At 54.1% G+C, this 19,222-nt stretch overlaps 1 protein-coding gene and 1 pseudogene across 2 annotated transcripts; both read left to right on the top strand.

Moving 5' to 3' along the window:
• Positions 1-487: 487 nt before the first annotated feature.
• Positions 488-10,927, top strand: CERCAM (cerebral endothelial cell adhesion molecule; the record flags this gene model as incomplete). Its single annotated transcript, XM_082842698.1, has 13 exons — positions 488-684; positions 2,121-2,231; positions 2,407-2,524; positions 3,083-3,217; positions 3,372-3,576; positions 6,017-6,136; positions 6,395-6,471; positions 6,565-6,671; positions 7,534-7,666; positions 9,040-9,167; positions 9,286-9,489; positions 9,881-10,133; positions 10,444-10,927. 12 exons carry the CDS (start codon positions 488-490, stop codon positions 10,131-10,133), a joined length of 1,788 nt encoding a protein of 595 aa, XP_082698824.1. The 3' UTR covers positions 10,444-10,927.
• Positions 10,928-12,700: 1,773 nt separating this feature from the next.
• On the top strand, positions 12,701-13,208 carry LOC309963860 (peptidyl-prolyl cis-trans isomerase A-like; annotated as a pseudogene). Its single transcript has one exon. The product of its transcript is annotated as a peptidyl-prolyl cis-trans isomerase A-like (transcript).
• The last annotated feature ends 6,014 nt before the right edge of the window (positions 13,209-19,222 follow it).

The following is a 19,222-nucleotide window of genomic DNA, read 5'->3' as shown; positions in this document are numbered from 1 at the left end:
GGAGGGGGCTGGAGCGGGGGAACCCGGAAAGGTCGCGGCCCAGTGGGTCCCGTCTGCGGCTCAGGTCAGAGGGTCAGATGGATGGCCAGGGAATCCGGATTCAGGGGCGCTCAGTGGAGCCGGATTCTGGCGATTGAACGCCCAGGGATTCGTAGTCGAGCATTCTGAGATGCCCGGGCGGCTCGGATGCCGTCCCCCACGACCCTCCAGCCGGGAGGGAGCTGCTCCTGGATCGCGTCCGGGGCGGGTGTCCGGGCCCTGGCCCTGCGATGCCCCTGGTCGAGGAGAGGACACTTGAGAATCCACGAATAGGGGTTAGGAGTGGGAGTCCACTCTTTGGGGGGTGCGCCCCCCACAACCCCTTCCGGGCCCGCCTCGGCCCCGCCCCGGCCCCAGGCCCCGCCCCGGCTGGGCCGCACCGCACCGCCCACTACCCTCGGCTGGGCTGGGAGCCCCGGGGGCCGCCGCAGCCGCCAGAGCGCCCGCCATGCGCGCTGCCCCCGCTGTCCCGCTGCTCCAGCTGCTGCTCCTGCTGGGGCCGCGGCTCGAGGCTGCGGGCGTCGCAGAGCCGCCGCTGCCCGCCGTGGTCCTTGCCATCCTGGCCCGCAATGCCGAGCACTCTCTGCCTCACTACCTGGGCGCGCTGGAGCGGCTGGACTACCCCCGGGCCAGGGTGGCCCTCTGGTGAGAGAGACCCGGGCATCGGCATCCACCGGGCATCTATCCCCCAACCCCACCGACAGTCCGGGCTCCAGATGGCCCCATCTGCTCGCTGCCCAGACACCACCCAGACAGGCCCCTCCCTCGCAGATAGGCCCTCCGCAACCCGTGTCTCCAGACAGGACCCCTTATCCCCCTGGCCCTGCAGACTGACCTCTGAGGCCTTAGGTTGACAGAGGAACACCATTGCCTAATTCTGGCCCCTATTCCACCTCTTGGGACCTCCTCTGGATGTAAGTTGGGCCCAGTCCCTCTTGCCCTAGCCCTCAGAGCTGAAACTGAACCCGTGGGACCTGTGGTTGGCCTGATTTGGAGCGGAGCAGACAGGAGCAGCTGGCGTCCCCTGGGGCCCGATGTGGCACAGACCAGCAGGCCTCCGGGTTCCTGGGGAGCCCGTGAGGGTGCTCTCAGCCCTGGGCTCCATGCTGCCCTATGGGGGAGTCACACCCGTTCCCCCTTCCCCTGGGCTGGTTCCAGCCTCTCTCAGGAGAGGGGCTGGGTCCTGCGGCCAAGGGCAAAGCCCCCTTCCTGCAGTCTCTCCCCCTAGGCGTCCCTGCAGGGCACTGGAATCAGAGGCCACAGTCTGTGGAAGCCAGAGCAGGGAGGAGTCCCAAGCTGAGGTTGGGGATAAACTGAGAGAAATGACCAAACTACCCTCCCTCCCCAACACACCGAAGTTGGGCTGGGTTTGGAGCCAGTGGCCTGGGGAGGCTGCCCACAATTACCAGTTTGGGAGTTAGTTAGTTCCCACCCATAGAAGACTTGACACGTAGTTAGTCTTCACTTCTGGGGAATTGACTTAAAGGGGCAGTATCACCTAAAACCTGGGCTCTTGGCTAAGCCCCCTGCACCCCGCTCTGTCATGAGAGCCCCTTCAGAGAGGCTACTCGTGGTGGCAACGGAGCTCGGGCCCATCAGCATTTCTCAGGGACGCTCAGAGTGTGGTTTGGTCGTTATTACAACTATCTGGTGGAGGGAAGCAGCAGCTCCTCTGTCCAGTCCTGACTCAGAGAGGGGAGGGGGCTGACCTGTGGTCACACAGCAGGGAAGGAAGGTGACCAGAGAATGTGGCAGGTATGTTCCTCAAAGTTGAGGTACTTTTCATCCTTCAAAATGCATTTGAGTTCTGTCATCTCAGCCCCTGAGCATGCCAGGACAGCTTAAAGTTACAGGGAGAAAGTGAAGCCCAGAGAGGGTCAGAACCTGCCTGAGGTCACACAGTGGATCACAGACCTATGATTGGGACCTGGCTTCCTGCCTTCCTCTGGAGCACACCTACTTCCTCTGCTCCCAGGAGAGGCCAGCCCTGCAAGTGTTGGTGCTCCGGGGGTCAAGGCTGCCTCAGGGTTTGGTCCTTCGGTGGCTGTGCCCCCTCACCCTTCTTCCTCCTGTGTCCTCAGGTGTGCCACAGACCACAACGTGGACAATACCACAGAGATGCTGCAGGAGTGGCTGGCTGCTGTGGGCGATGACTATGCTGCTGTGGTCTGGAGGCCTGAGGGGGAACACAGGTGGTGACCTGAGGGGAACGTTTTCTGGGGAAGATGGACAACAGCTGCAGCCCAGAGAAGGAAAGGGACAGCCCCGAGCCACAGCCTCCAGACCAGGGCCCTGTCCACTGCCCTGCAGAGAGGGACACCACATGCACCTACTGCATGGGAACATCTCATCGTTTTACCCCCTCAGGTCCTACCCAGACGAAGAGGGCCCTAAGCACTGGACCAAAGAAAGGCACCAGTTTCTGATGGAGCTGAAACAGGAAGCCCTGACCTTTGCCAGGAACTGGGGGGCTGACTATATCCTGGTAAGAAAGCCTGGCCTACAATTGGACTTCCCACAGGTTGTGGCACCTGTCCTTGACAGAAATCTTGGCGTGACTTAACCACCTGTAGGCTGGCTCCTTCAGCTAGCAACCTGGGTCAGAACCCAGATCAGATATTGAGCTTGGATCCCTATGCTTGAGCTCAGACTTGGTACTAAACCTGGATCCCTGAGTCAGAGTGCAGGGTATATACTGAGACTCGATCCCTGGGCTAGAGCCCAGAGTATAAACTGAGCCTAGTTCCCTGGACTAGAGCTCAGAGTAGGTCTTTGGATTTACTTCCTAAAACTTCAGATAAAGTTCTTAGATCAGCAATTCGGGTATAATCTCTGGACCCAATCCCCAAGCCAGTGCCCCAGACTAGATTCTTGGTCCAGAAACGGATCTACTGGTTTATAGGTTAGACCTCTCTGAGGGAACCCCATTGGATCCTGGGAGACTTTCTGGGTTTCTGGAAATCTGGAGGGATCCCACTCAGTGAATCCTTGGGGGACTGCAGCCCAGACAAGGCTGGGGCCTGTGACATCCCCCTCCCCACAGTTTGCAGATACGGACAACATTCTGACCAACAACCAGACACTGCGGCTTCTGATCGAGCAGGGGCTGCCCGTGGTGGCCCCGATGCTGGACTCTCAGACCTACTACTCCAATTTCTGGTGTGGGATCACCCCTCAGGTAAGGCCGGGTTCGGGGGCCTCAGGAGGCTTGAGGTCTGAGAGGAGGGACGTGGAGAGACTGAAGGCCTTAGGGTCTGTGGGCCCTGGCAGGGGAGCAGTGTGCTGGGGATGGAGGGGCGCCCTCTCACAGCCCGGAGCCACCCCTTCCCCAGGGCTACTACCGCCGCACAGCCGACTACTTCCCTACCAAGAACCGCCAGCGCCGGGGCTGCTTCCGTGTCCCCATGGTCCACTCCACCTTCCTGGTATCCCTGCGGGCGGAGGGGACAGAACAGCTGTGCTTCTACCCCCCTCACCCCAACTATACCTGGCCCTTCGACGACATCATCGTCTTCGCCTACGCCTGTCAGGCTGCTGGTGAGGACAGCTCTCCTTGAGCCTTTCTCCCAGGCCTCTAGGCCTTTGCACATGCTATTCCCTCTGCTTGGCGTGCTCTTCCCCACTCTGCAATTAATCTTTTTAATTCCTGTGTGTCCTCCAGGTCATAGCCTTTCTTGGGCCCACCGCCCCAGTAGGTTAGATGTCCTTCTGGCCGTCCCCACCATGGCACTTTCACGTATTCCTTCATTAGGCAAATATTTATGGGACACCTACCAGGTGCCAGGCACTGGGGAGACAGTGGTGAGTAAAATCAGGCAGTCTCTGACCTCCTGGATCCTCCAGTCCGGTCAGTCAAAGGATCACACAAATCAATGTCCAGTCACAATGACCGGAAGAAGAGCTTTTTGATTATAGGTGTTTTGGGAGCTTAGACTAGAGTTAACCTGTCAGGGAAGGCTTCCTGGAGGATGTGAACTTTGGGGCTGAGATCTAAAGTATGGGCAGACATTAACAAGGTAGACAGAGCAGGACAGAGCATTTTAAGCAATGGGACCAGCAGGTGCAAAGGCCCTGTGGTGGCAGGGGATGCAAGAAGGCAGGCAGCTGGAGCACAGTAAGCAAAGGGGGCATGGTGCAGGCTGAGGCAGGAAAGGTAGGCAGGGGCCAGCTTGTGTGGACCTGATGGGCAAGCATCTGGTCTTTAGCCTGTGGGTGTCGGGCAGCCATCAGAGGACCACATGATTGGATCTGAACACTAGAAAATATCATTCTGTTGTCAGTGGTTATTTTTAAGATAAAGGTTACTAGAAAGTGTTTGGGTTTGGGGAATTCCCTGGCGGTCCAGTGCTTAGGACTCTGTGCTTTCTCTGCTGAGGACTCAGGTTTGATCCCTGGTCAGGGAACGAAGATCCCGCAAGCTGTGGAGCGCAGCCAAAAAAAAACAAAAAGAAAAAAAGTGTTTGGGTTTGGATGGGATAAACCCAGTTCTGAGGAAGAGTCGAAGTTGAGAGTGAGACAGAGATACTGCTGTTGGAATAAAGATCTTGAGAAGGCTACAGAGAATGTATTTCATGGTGTGCACTCATGGGTGGCAAGGACGTGAAGGCTGTCTGGTGGGTGGAGAACTCTGCTCATGGTCAAGGTGAATTAGAAGTGATGATTTAATCAAGAAGTGTTGCACTTTGGCAAGCAGTGTGTGAGAAGTGTCCAGGGAGAAGAGTGTCATTTTTTTTTTTTTTTGAATGTCATCTTTTTTGTGTGTGTGCATGAGGTACTAGCAACATCTGCAGTGCAGAGATGCAGGAAGAAAAAAAAATCAAGTGCAGAAAGAGAGTGAAGGTGAAACAAATACATGGAGAAAAAAATGAGAAGAAGCAAAAGTATTTCCTTTTTTTTTTTTTGGCTACACCGGGCGGCTTGTGGGATCTCAGTTCCTCAATCAGGGATTGAACCCAGGCTCAGAATCCTAACCACTAGGCCACCAGGGAATTCCCTATTTCCTTATTTTTTTCATTCCTGCCTCTACTTTGAGTATCAGCTGCTCTTTATTGGTCAGCGGTTTGTAGGAATTTCATGAACAGGGGTTTTGTCTCCAACCACCTGCACTGGGCCAGGCTCTGTGCTCAATGCTGGGCCTGGAGTTAACTTTTTTTTTTTCTCCTGTTGTTGTTGTTGTTGTTGTTGTTTTGTGGTACGCGGGCCTCTCACTGTTGTGGCCTCTCCCGTTGCGGAGCACAGTCTCCGTAGGTGCAGGCTCAGCGGCCATGGCTCACGGGCACAGCTGCTCCGCAGCATGTGGGATCTTCCCGGACCAGGGCACGAACCCATGTCCCCTGCATCGGCAGGCAGACTCTCAACCACTGCGCCACCAGGGAAGCCTTGGAGTTAACTTTTTAATAGATACCATGTGCCTGCCCTGGAGGACTCACAGTCTATAGAAGACAAAGGCTAAATAAATAATTATAACAAAGATGATAAACATTGAAGGAATAAAAAAGGCCACTCTGGTTGCCAGGTGGAGGACAGCATGGTGGGGGCAGGCGAGGGGGTAGGGTTAAGTGTAGGGATCCAGGCAAGAGGTGATGGTGCTGGATTGGCGAGGGGGGTTGGGCAGAGGTGGGAAAGATTTAGGGGGTGGAGCAACGCCCGGTGGCATCAGGTGGCTGTAGCCAGGTGTGAGTTTGCCTGCTTCTTCCTCACCTTGATCCCCTGAGGGCAGGGACTGTCTGTCTTTCTCACCACCAGCAGCCAGCTGGGGCTCTAGACACGTCTATTGCGTGAATAAACCATTTCGGCAGGAAGATCCCTTAGATATTGTTTGAGCCAAGCCGTTTCTCCCTCCAAGCCCAGGTGGGAATGCCGGGTCCCAGACAGGACTCACGTGGTGGGTCACTGGCAGGACTGGGCCTAGGACCTCCCATCTGGGTTCTGACAGCCCCACCCTGCACTCCAGTGCTCACTCGGCCTCTCTCCGCAGGGGTCTCGGCCCACGTGTGCAACGAGCACCGTTATGGGTACATGAACGTGCCTGTGAAATCCCACCAGGGGCTGGAGGATGAGAGAGTCAACTTCATCCACCTGATATTGGAAGCGCTGGGTGAGGGCTGCGAGCCGGTGTGTCCCCCCTCCCCACCGCTGGGGTTGAAGCCTCTCCCCAACTCATTCCCTGACTCTGGGCAAGTCCCTTTTCCCCCTGGGCCTCAGTCTGCCCATCCGTACAATGGAGGCAGGTGGATTCTGTGATCTCCTGCTGGGTATTCTGCCAGGGGGCAGGAACGAGGGGGGCTAGGACTCCAGGGCTGCCGCTGACTAGAGCCAGTAGGGACTCATGATGGGGGGGTGCTTTCCTCTGCAGTGGATGGGCCCCCCATGTGGGCCTCAGCTCATGTGTCCCGGCCCCCAAAGAGGCCCAGCAAGATGGGGTTTGATGAGGTAAGTCCTCCCGGCCTGCAGGATTGGGGCCAGGAGGTGGGTGGGCTCTCCCCTCCCCCTGCACCCACTCCCCTGCCTCCCCTCCTCTTCCAGGTGTTTGTCATCAGCCTGGCCCGCCGGCCCAACCGCCGAGAGCGCATGCTCAGTTCGCTCTGGGAGATGGAGATCTCTGGGCGTTTGGTGGATGCCGTGGATGGCCGGTGAGGCTTCCTGGGTGGGGACAGGACCCTGGGCAGCCAGTGGGGACCGGGTGGTCCATCACAGCTCCATGGGGGTGGGAAAAGCAGACAGTGAGCTGAATGAGTTTGCCGTTCTAGGAGGTATTCAAACAGGGCCTGAGTAATTCTGTCTCGGGGAGTCCCAGGGCAGACAGAACAGGACAGGGTGCCCTCCCTCAGCCCACCTGAGGGAGGAGAGTACAGTGGTTAAGGCCCAGGGTCTGGAGCTTCTGGGCGTGGTCACCAGCTGCGTGACCTCCATCTCTCAGCCCTACTGTGTAAACGGCGAGTAACTGCCTTCCTCTTAGGGGCTTGTAAGGGTTCAGTGAAGGTTTAGCCAGGGCCTGCAATGTAGTAAGGATCCCAAAGGTTAATAATGTCTTCATTACGATTATCAGGGTTACTCTTTTCCATCCTGAACTTAGGTCCCTGATGGGCGGGGCGAGGGTGGGAGCAGGCCAGTTGTGTTCCCCCGGCAACCAGGGGTCACACGGCCCCACGTGCCCACTGCTGTTTGCTGCATACGCCCCGGCCCTGTGGACTGCAGGATGTCCATCCTTTGCTTGGGCCGCTGCCTAAGAAGTATCCGCCGCGTTCCCCGCATTCATCCTGGGGTGTGTCCCCCTCAGACTGCTGCCCCCTCCCCTTAGGATCCCCCCCGCCCGAGGTGGCAGTGGCTTTCCAGGTCCAGTCACTGATGGCTTCAGGCCACACGAAGCAGTAACAAGACTGAAGCCTCCTTCCAACCAGACTCCAGTGTGACTGTCCCCAACTTGCACAGGCCAGTTCCCCCTGGACAGGTCCCTGGCGGGCACCCCTGACCCCCTTATACCATCTGCCTCAGGACACTCAACAGCAGTGTCATGAGAAGCCTCGGCGTAGACCTGCTTCCCGGCTACCAGGACCCCTACTCGGGCCGCACACTGACCAAGGGCGAGGTGGGCTGCTTCCTCAGCCACTACTCCATCTGGGAGGAGGTGAGGACCCCCATCCACTGCTCTGTGCCAGCACTCGTGTGACCGGGGCCTGACCGAGCACACTAACAATGACCCGGCCAGCAGCTTTCAGCCTCCTAAGGGCCCAACCCTATACTTTATTCACCCTGCGGTCTCCACTGAGCACCTGCTGTGTGCTAGGAGAGCTTCTGCTCTGAGAACACAGAGGTGAACAAGAAGAATGCAGCCGGTCCCTCCTGGGGCAAAGGGACCAGAGCAAGGCGCAGAAATCAAGAAAGAACTAAGCTTGCCGCGGAGCGGGGATATACAGGCTGTTCGAGAGTGCGGACTGGCCCGGCCTCCTGGCCTCCTGTGGGGTCAGGGTGGGCCTCGCCATTGAGGGGCAGGGAGAGGAGGCTTCTCAGCAGAGGAAGGCAGTGCAGGCACAGGCCCTGGGGCTGAAGGAGTTGGGTGTGTTCTGTGTGGGAAGAAGAAAGGCCTAGGGCTTGGCCAAGCAGCCTCAGCCCTGGGCTGGGGTGTAAGTGCCTGGGAGAGGTCACTGCCTGGACACAGCAGGAGAGGACCCGGGCCTGGCCCTCCAAGGGGCGCCCCCTCCAGGAGGTGGAACACAGACTCACTCCTTGTTTTTATTTTCTACTGTAGCCAGAATATGGGCGTGTGAGCTTATATTTCTGCTTTTCTGCTACCTCTGAACAGATTGAAGGATGATGTACGTTTCACCACTTACTGAGCTGATCTCATGCTCTTTTCACATTTCCAACAGTTACAAAAAGTATTTTTTCTCAGGGATGTGTGGGGCTAGGGCCTTCCTCCACCCCCCCCCAGCCCCCCACCCCCCAGCCTAGCTTCCTCGAGGAAAGCCCAAGAGGCAGAAGTGAGGAGCCAGGCCCTGGAGTCCAGCAGATGTGGTTCAGATCCCAGTTCTGCCACTTCCTGGCTGTGTGTCCTTGGACGAGTGGGTTCATCTCCCTGTGTCTCCATCTCCTTGCCGCAGTACAGGGACATCATGCCTCCTGAGGGTCCCTGGAGATGAGCACTGTGGCCCCAGTGCTCAGTGGCTGCAGCAAGGGTTCTGATTGCCATTGTGATCTGCTTGGAGAGCAAGACTACCCTCTGGACCCGTCTTCCATCGGGAGAAACCACTCAGAGACGGGTCCCCTTCCCCGAAGGTCACGTAGCGCAAGGGCAGGGCTCACAGGCCCCCTTACTTTGCCGGTCTGATTCAGGGCCAGGGGTGGAGGGAAGAAGGGAGGCCCCCCCCGCCCCGCCCAGCCTTTAGCAGCTGAGCGACGCAGCCAGGGCTGAGCATTTGGCCTGTGACTGAGGCCAGGAGTGTCTGTCAGAGTCAGCCAGGTGGGAGGGGTCTAAAGAGCCTCCCCCACCGTGTACCACAGGTGGTTGCCCGGGGCCTGGCCCAGGTCGTGGTGTTTGAGGACGACGTGCGTTTTGAAAGCAATTTCAAGATGCGGCTGGAGCGGCTGATGAAGGAGGTGGAGGCGGAGAAACTTCCTTGGGACCTGATGTAGGCAGCCTGTGCCCCCAGGGGCCAGGGAGAGGGGTGGGCCTCCAGGGGTCTGCCTCCTCCTGAGGGGTCCTGGGACATCTGCAGTGACTCCTGGGACCCCTGGTGTCACCTGCAGCTACCTCGGCCGGAAGCAGGTGAACCCTGAGGAGGAGGCAGCCGTGGAGGGGCTGCCACACCTGGTGGTAGCTGGCTACTCGTACTGGACACTGGCGTACGTCCTGAGCCTGGCTGGCGCCCGCAAGCTGCTGGCCTCCCAGCCCCTGCGCCGAATGCTGCCCGTGGATGAGTTCCTGCCCATCATGTTTGACCAGCACCCCAAGTGAGCCTCAGATGGGGGCAGGGCCGGGTCAGCCTGTCTCGAGAGCCCACCTCAGCAAGTAGTAAGTCCCCTCACTGGGCAGGTGGAGAGACTGAGGCTGGCAGGGCTGAGTCACTTCCTTCTGGTCACCAGGGAATAGCCCAGCTTAGCCTTGGAGTCAGACCAATCTATGTGTGAATTCTGTGATGCCCTGTGGTTTTCAGTCAAGCGATTTTCCTGTTCTGTGCCTCAGTTTCCCCAGCTGGAAAATGGGGATAAGAGAAATCCTGCCTCAGGATTAGATGGGGAGGGCAGTCCGGTGCTCTGGGGGTGAGGTGCCTGGCTCCGGGCTGACGTGGGTCTGGGTGGAGGGGCCCACCCCAGCCCCCTGAGCCAGCCCCCCGCCCCCCAGCGAGCGGTACAAGGCACACTTCTGGCCGCGGGGCCTGCGGGCCTTCTCAGCCCGGCCCCTGCTCGCTGCTCCCACCCACTACGCGGGGGACGCCGAGTGGCTCAGCGACACAGAGACGTCCTCGCCCTGGGACGACGACAGCGGCCGCCTCATCAGCTGGAGTGGCTCTTATAAGACCCTGCGGGACCCCCGCCTGGACCTGGCCGGCAGCAGTGGGCACAGCCTCCATCCCCACCCCCAGGATGAGCTCTAGGTGGGCCTCGGTTTTCCGTCGCCTTCAACGACCGACCCTGTGTTTGGGTCTCCCTTTCCTCTTCTCAGCTGTCTTCTCTCTCTCCCTCTCTCTGTCTCGGGCTTTCTCTCTCTCTGTCTCTGTTTGTATCTTTGACTGTGTCTGCATTTCTCTGTCCACCTCTAACTCCCTCTCTCTCGCTCTCTTTCTCTCTGCCCATCTCTATCTCTTTGTGTCTCTCACTATCTCTGTATCTGTTTCTGTCTCTGTCTCTCACTGTCCAACTCTAGTTCTTTCTACTTCTCTCCTCTTACCTCTCTTGTCCCACCAGGTCAGGCTGGTGACTCCAGAGAAGTACCAGGGAATAGGCCATAGCTGTCCAGGGAGCAGAGCAAGAGCCGCCACCAGGAACCATAGACCCAGTAGAGACCTGGCTGCCACCTTGGGCATGGCCACTCTGCCCTCTGGACTCGCCTTCCATTGGGAGAAACCACTCAGAGACGGGTCCCCTTCCCCAAAGGTCACGTAGCACAAGGGCAGAGCTCGCAGGCCCTCTTACTTTGCCAGCCTGATTCCGGGCCTGGGGTGGAGGGAAGAAGGGAGGGCCCCCAGCCTTCAGTTTCAAGCTGGGCGGACACAGGAGCCCTGCCCCCAGCTGAGGACCCAGCTGCTGGGGCCCCTCTGCCACCTTCTACCTCCACCTCAGTTCCCTATCCAGCTTGACACATGGGTCTCACCTGCCACCCTCTTCCCTGGCCAGTGGGAAGTGCAGGGAGGTGGGAGGAGGACCCAGCACACAGTAGGCCCTCAATAAAAGCTGGCTGGTATTGCACTTTATACTTTTTAACTCGTGGTTGAGCCTCTTTGCGTGTCCTGAGGGCTGGGAGGGAGGCGTTCCTGATCTGTGGATGAGCAGGTGGAGAGACAGAGAGGGGAGGGCAGCCTAGAGAAGGAGTCGGGCGATCGATCTGGCATCACGTCCTCAGTCTGCTCATCGGTAAAGTGGAGGTGGGAGGAGAAGTAGCTCATGGGCCAGGTGGGTATAAAGTAGCCAGGCCTGGAGCCCAGCCCACAGTGAGTGCTTACCCACTGCGGCTGTCGTGGTCATCACTGGCCTCACCTTGCTGGCCAGGGTGGGCCCAGGCCAGACCGAGGGCTGCTGAGGCCTCCTTGCCTTTGGATCTTCACTTGGGCAGTTGGAACCCCTCCCCTGGAAGTGGCTGGGGAGATCCAGGGCTCCCCTCCTGCCCTAACTAGTGTGGCAGCCAGAGGGCGCAAGGTGGCAGAACCTGGACCTTGTGGGCCAGGGCGCCCTCTGCTGGTTTGGGGCCAGCAATGGGAAGGGCGCCTGGGGCATTTGGAATCCGCCCCCTGTGCTCTGGGTTACTTGCAGCAGCTTCACCTTCTAATGCTCTCCTGCTTGGGAACTGCCGGCCTTCCTCTCTCCCCACCCCTGGAAGGCCCAGCAACTGTCTCCACTGCCTGTGCTCAGGCAGCCGGAGGGGATGGGGAGGCGACTCCTTGTCTTGCCCGTAGCTGCTGTGGCTCCACCAGCGCAGGACCTGCCATCTCCAGGTTTCCTCCTTCAGAGGAGCCCCTCCCCCATGCAGCCCCTTGACTTGGTCTTGTAAGCCCCTGGGTCCTGGCAGAGTCAGTCAGGCACCCCCTGGGGCTGGGCTTTCCCTCCTTCCGTACCAGGGATGAGGTCCTGCTGGCCTGGCTTTGGTTCCAGAGCTTGGCATGGCTCTGAGAAGGACTTTAGGCCAGAGCTGTGGCATTGGTGCTTTGTTCATTCCAAGACCAAAAGCTATTGATTCTGGATGGCTATGACCTTGAGTAAGTCACTTCTCCCTTCCAGGCTCCAGGTGTCCCTTTCATTCATTAAAATGAACATTTATTGAGCACCCTCTATGGGCCATGTTTAGATACTAGGGATACAGCGGTGAATAAAACTGTCCCTCAAAAATCCCTGACCTCATAGAGCTGACATTCTAGTGAGGGAGACAGACAAAAACAGAGAAGCAAATACTGGAGGTTGTTAAGTCCTACAGAACAAAATGAGGGAGGAAATATCAAGTATGAGCTGAGAAGTTAACACATGAACAAAGACTTCAAGGAAGTGAGGGGACAAGCTATGGGGATATGGGAAAGAAGACCATTCTAGGCCAAGGGGGCAGCATATGCAAAGGTCCTGAGGCAGGAACAGGACTGGCAGGTTCAAAAGACAGGGAAGATGCCACTGTGGCTGGAGCAGAACGAGCAAGGAGGAGCCAAGTTCTGGAGGTGAGGGAGCCAAGGTCAGGGCCAGAGCACGGAGGGCCTTGGAGGTCATTTTGGCTTTTACTCTGAGACAGGGAGCCCCTGGAGGGTTTGAGGCAGACAAATGACACAATTTAATTTTTATTTTAACATGATTACCCTGGCTGCTGTAATGAACTGTAGTTGGATCCAGGGTAGCAGTAGGTAGATGGGTTAGGAACCCATTGTAATAATCCAAGTGAGACATGATGGTGCCCCAGACCAGGGTGTTAACAGTGGGGTCAGTGAGAGGCAGCAGCAGAATTTCAGGAGGAGACACTGATACGCCACCGCTGGGAGCTGCTCCCTGCGCTGCCTAGCAATGGTCAACCCCTCTGTGTTCTTCCACATTGTCAGCGAGCCCTTGGGCTGCATCTCCTTCAGGCTGTTTGCAGACAAAGTTCCAAAGACAGCAGAAAACTTGCGTGCTCTGAGCACTGGGGAGAAAGGATTTGGTTATGAGGGTCCTCCTTTCACAGAAGTATTCAGGGATTTATGTGCCAGGGTGGTACCATCATGGCACTGGTGGCATCCAGCTACAAGGAGAAATTTGATGACGAGAATTTCACCCTGAAACACACAGGTCCTGGCACCTTGTCCGTGGCAAATGCTGGACCCAACACAAGTGGTTCCCAGTTTCTCATCTGCACTGTCAAGACTGAGTGGCCGGATGGCAGGTGTGTGGTCTTTGGCAAGGTAGACAAGGTCATGAACGGTGTGGCAGCCGTGGACCACGCTGGATCCAGCAATGGCAAGACCAGCAAGAAGCTCACCATTGCTGTCTGTGGACAAATCTAGTAAATCCGACTCGTGCCTTATCTTAAACAGCCCATTCCTTCCGTAGCTCAGTAGAGCATCCCTCACCCTCATCTGCTCGTGACATCCTATAATCTTTGTGCTTTTGCTGCAGTGCTTTGGGTTTCACATTTTCCATTCCCCGCTCCAAGTCTAGCTGAATTGCAGAGTTAAGTTTATGATTATGAAATAAAAGCTAAACAACAACAGAGAGAGAGACCTAGACAGATTAAGGATAATGTCAAAGTTTTGGACCCAAATTACTAGAAGAATGGAACTGCCATCAACAGAAATGGAGAAAACTACAGAGTGTGGGGCAGGGGACTGGCTTGGGGCGGGTCAGGAGATCATTTTCAGATGTGCTACATTTGAGATTCAGGTGCAGGTGTCAGTGAGTTAGATACACGAGCCTGGGATTCAGGGGTCGGGTCTGGGCTGGAGATAGAAGCTTGGCATCCCCTGTCCTGACCCAGAAGTCCTGGCCCCAAACCACATACCCCACCACCTGTTACCTGGGGAGCTGGTTGAAATGCAGATTCCTGCCCCCTCCTAATTCTCCTGCCCAGGGTTCTGATTCAGTAGGTTGTGGGTGAGGCCTGACTGTTTTTGAACAAAACTATCGCAGGTGATCCTGAGGAGCTGACAGATTTGGGAACTGTAGCTAAATCTACATACGGTAAAATTTACTTTGATTTTTTTTTTGGAATGAATGAGTCTTTAAATTCTATAGTGCTTTACAATTTTCAAAAGTTTCACACACATGATTTCATATAATTCCATAATAACCCTGTTTTTCCCCTAACCCTCTACTGCACCTCCCCCTTCCCTGTCCCCACTGGTAACCCCTAGTTTGTTCTCTGTATCTAGGGGTGTGTTTCTTTTTTTAATTATGGACTTTTATTTTATTTTATTTTTTTATGTTGGGGGTAGGAGTTTATTAATTTACTTATTTATTTTTGCTGTGTTGGGTCTTCGTTTCTGTGTGAGGGCTTTCTCTAGTTGCGGCGAGCGGGGGCCACTCTTCATTCTTTTTTGTTTTATTCACCAGTTTGTTGTTTTTTTTTTTTTTAGATCCCACATATAAGTGATATCATACAGTATTTGTCTTTCTCTGTACTTTGATGATTTTTGACAGATGTAAAGTCATGCCACCAGTACTACAGTGAAGATACGGAATATATACATCCTCCCAAAAAGTTCTCCTCTGCCTCTCTGCAGTCGATTCCCTTTTCCCACCCCAGTCCCTGGAAACCACTGATCTGTTTGCCTTTTCCAAACTGTCACCTGGATGGAATCATGTAGTACCTGGCCTTTTGTGTCTGTCTTCTTTTATCCAGTATAATGTTTTATTTGGAAGTTTTATACAAAACTGAGCTTTAAAGTCTTCCCTAATATTTTATACCACAGTTTCTAATCCTACTATATATTATGAAGAATGAAGTATGAAATTTTCATCAAGACTTCCAAACGTCCCCCAATACCCACCAGACTACTCAGATGCTGTGTAAATATTTTGGTTTTCTGTGGGTGCCCTGCTCTGAAAAAAGGCTGGGAAGTCTTTCTCCAAGGCATACCCACTGCTTGGGGGAGGCATGCGGAACTGCAAGAAAGTGAGAGTGGGGATGGGTCGGGGCAAGAACCAGGTCTCCTTCTCGCTCCTGCTGGACCACTTCTAATCTGCTCTTCCCCCCACCCCGCTACTGCCACAATAGTGTGCAAACCAAGAGACAAGGGGCTTTGCTATGAGTAAATGGCAGCTTTTGGGCATTGGCTGTTTGCCAACTGTTTCGCCTGCTTGGGGAACTCTTTTTTTCCTTCCGGTTTCTTAGCCGAATTGTAGATGCTGGAGAATTCCCTGGCGGTCCAGTGGTTAGGACTCCACACTTTCATTGCTGAGGGCCCTTGTTCAATCCCTGGTGGGGGAACTAAGATCCCTTAAACAGCAGGGCGGCCAAAAAAAAAAAAAAAAAAAAATGAAGGGATACTGGAGAAGAGCCCTCCCTGCAAACCTACTAGTCACAGCGTAGGCCTTGCGGGCAGAGAAAACTGGCTTGAGTTGTCTCAGCCCCTTCTAGCTCTGTGACCATGGGCAAGTGTCCTGACCTCTCTCGAGGCTCAGTTTTCTGCTCTGTAAAATGGGATTACACTCAAGCCGACCTCACCGGATGTTGTGAGGATTCATTGAGCTAATGCAGGTGAGCGTGGTGCCTGGCACAGAGGGAGTGCTGCACTGAGGGTCACTGGTATCACAGTGACCCTCCAGATGATGACCGTGAATCAGGATGGACTTGGGTGGTCTGCCTGAGTCAGAGGAAAAAGTGTGGCAGGGAGAAGGAGGGTGTCTCTGTAAACAGGTAATCTAATTTCCAATTTCACCTCTGCCACTTAATTATCTGTACCCCTTGAGCCAGGTCCTTCTCCTCTCTGTAAAATGTGTTTCCTTCATTAAAATGAAGGGGCATGACCAGATTTGCCCTCCAAGATCACTCCCAGATGGTCCGGGAAGTGGTTCTCAAACTTTAGTGTCCAAACTTTACAGTGCATCCGAATCACCTGGAGAACTTGTTAAAACACAGATTGCTGCTCCGCCCGCCCCCCAGTTTCTGATTCAGTAAGTCTGGGGTGGAGCCGAAACAATGTGTATTTCTAACAAGTTCCCTGGTGATGCTGATGTTGCTGGTACAGGGACCCCACTTTGAGAACCGCTGCTTTGGGCCACCGTAGAACCTGGACTCTCTTCTCAACTGAGTCCAGCGTCCATCCAATCTCAGAGGCCCAGGGTCACTGAGGGGCTGGTTAAAGGTCCAAGAGGAGCCAATCCTTGATAGGGCCTGGGAGAATTTTCTCTCCCTACTCCACCCAGGACTTGAAATCTCTCAAGTTACCTGAAAGAAAAAGCTAGACCCTGTTTGGAGCACGGATTCCTTCTCCCCAGGGTTATGCGGTGGCCATTGCATCAGGGCCCTGGAGGAAGTGCTCTAAGATGGAAACAACTGGTAATCAGGCCCTAGGGCAAATGGTAAGGCTGCTCCAGAGCCTAAGGACTCGGGCCATCCCCCTGCCAGGAGCTGCACGCAGGGCTGGGGTCCAGCGCTGGAGCTAACAACTCCTCCTTCACCTGTGTTTATTTCCAACGAATAAGAAAAGCCCAGGTTCATTGTTGAAATTTAGAGAAACAGAATGAGGAAACTAAAATCGTTAGTGTTAACATTCTGAGATAGTGTCTTCCGGTTAAAAATTTAAAAAAAAATCTTTTATTACTTAAGCTGGGTGGCTGGGTGGTGCTCCATTAGTGTTTATTTTATTGTTATTAATATTATTATTATTTTTGGCTGCACCGTGCAGCATGCAGGAATCCTACTTCCCTGACCAGGGATGGAACCCATGCCCCGTGCAGTAGAAGCGCAGAGTCCTAACCACTGGACCGCCAGGGAAGTCCCGATTTTATTATACATCTTTAAATGGAACATATGCATTATGTTTGGGTTGAATTGTGTCCCCCAAAAGTTAATATGTTGAAGTCCTAACACCAGTACCTCAGAATGCAACTTTATTTGGAAATAGATTTGTTATAGTTGTAATTAGTTAGGATGAAGTCATACTGGAGAAGTATGGGTCCCTAATATCCACTACAGCTGTTATCCTTATAAAAAGGGGAAATTTGGATGCAGACACACACACGTGGAGAAGGCCATTGGTAGACTGGAGTTCCACTACCAAGGAACTACCAAAAGCTAGGACCAAGGCCTGGACCAGATCCTTCCCAAGCACCTTCAGAGGGAGCATGACCCTGCCAACACCTTGATCTCAGACTCCTGGCCTCCAGAACTGTTTAGTTCTGTTTAGTTTCTGTTGTTTCATTCACCCAGTTTGTGGTACTTTGTCAAGGCAGCCCTAGGAAACTAATACACATTACATACCCTCTTTTGTTCACAGTTTTTTATTTCATTTATTTATTTTTAAATTTTTGGCCGCCTCTCACGATATGAGGGATCTTAGTTACCCAACCAGGGATCGAACCCATACCCTGTGCAGTGGAAGCGCAGAGTCTTAACCACTGGACCACCGGGGAAGTCCCTGTTCACAGTTGTAAAAAGAGGATATATAAGTGTAATACAAGAAACACCCATGTATCCTCCACCCTGAATTTGTAGTTTTTTTCTCTGTGAATATATATCTACATCATCATGGTCGACTTACAGCTTTGCACCTTGCCTTTTACTTTTCTCAGCTATATGTTTTGGAAACCTTTCCACATTCAACAATTGATCTGTCTTATTATCTATTTTATTATTATTTTTTGGCTGCATTGGGTCTTCATTGCGGTGCGCGGACTTCTTACTATGGTGGCTTCTCTTGTTACGGAGCACGGGCTCTAGACGCGTAGGCTTCAGTAGTTGCAGCACGCAGCCTCACTAGTTGTGGCCCGCAGGCTCTAGAGTGTAGGCTCAGCAGTTGTGGTGCACGGGCTTAGTTGCTCCGCGGCATGTGGGATCTTCCCGGCCCAGGGCTCGAACCCATGTCCCCTGCATTGGCAGGCGGATTCTGAACCACTGCGCCACCAGAGAAGTCCGGTTACATCAATTTTTAAACCTACCAGCAATGTGTGAGACTGCTTATTTCCCAATGTCCTCATCAGTGCTAGGTAGTGCTCTTAAAAAAAAAAAGTGGCCAGTGCTGGCCAGGCTTGGAGTGGCTTGAATTCAGAAAACACGGTCCAGCAATCCAAAGTGATATCAGGGAATTCCCTGGCAGTACAGTGGTTAGGACTCCATGCTTCCACTGCAGGGGACACGGGTTTGATCCCTGGTCAGGGAACTAGATCTCACAACTAAAAGATCCTGCATGCTGCAAAGAAGATCCCGCAAGCCGCAACTAAGGCTCGGCGCAGCCAAATAAATAATATATTTTTTAAAATTCCTGTTCTCTTTCCAATCGCACGTCCTTCCTGCAAGCCGCTTGATGCAGCCAAAAAAAAACAAAACAAAAAAAACCCCACAAAAAACAAAGTGATATCAGAATAACTCAAGTTCTTTACCTGCATTTCTCAAACACCACAAAAGGGGCAGATAACAGACCACAGCTATGCTTTAAAAATTCCTCTTCTCTGGGACTTCCCTGGTGGTCCAGTGGTTAAGACTCCGAGCTCCCAATGCAGGGGGCCCGGGTTCGATCCCTGGTCAGGGAACTAGATCTCACAACTAGAAGATCCTGCATGCTGCACAGAAGATCCTGCAAGCCACAACTAAGACTCGGCGCAGACAAATAAATAAATAATATTTAAAGAAAAAATCCTGTTCTCTTTCCCATCGCACGTCCTTCACCCACTACAGGTGTCCCTGTGCCCCTGTCTTCAGCACCCCTTCCTCCCTGTTGCCTGTCTCTAAGATTTTCCCCCTCCTCCTTCCTGTCACTCGCTTCCAGTGTATGCATGTGTGTGTATGTGTGTGTGTGTTGAGGGTGGTGACCTCTAAGTCCTGTCCATTCTCAGATTCTCCACCACAAAAGCCCCGAAGAACTGCACTGGCAGAGAAAAACCCTCCTCAGATGGTGGGTAGGGGACAAAACCACAGAGGCAAAATCCTTCAGTGGGTGGGGAGGGGAAAGCTTTAATCATTTCATCTGGTCACGTCAGAGGGGTTGGCTGTGTACTCCTTGAAGACCGAGTGGGATGTGTTGGTTTGGTTTCCCTCACCCTGGGCTTAGCACACAGTAGGGACTTCATAAATGTTGGTTCATTGAATGTGGGAGCACTGAGAAATGATCAACAACTCTGTGTTGGGGCTGGCAAGAGATGTTTTACAGAGATGTTTGACCTAGGCCTGGAAACAAGAAGGTTATCTTGGGCAGCAAAAATGACATCACTTCTTCTGAAGGTGGGGGGATAAGGTGGGGGAAGGTGGGAGAAGGTGGAGAGAATTCCACTGGATGAATTTATGTTTCTCTATGAAAAAGGAGAGTTGTCATATGGGATGGGGAAGAGGCAAAGATTTGGAAAAGCCAACGTGGTGGGCTTC

Source organism: Leucopleurus acutus (assembly GCF_964270905.1).
Source record: "Leucopleurus acutus genome assembly, chromosome: 7".
In the NCBI taxonomy this organism is placed as follows: domain Eukaryota; kingdom Metazoa; phylum Chordata; class Mammalia; order Artiodactyla; family Delphinidae; genus Leucopleurus; species Leucopleurus acutus.
This window is presented reverse-complemented; position numbering and strand designations above follow the sequence as displayed.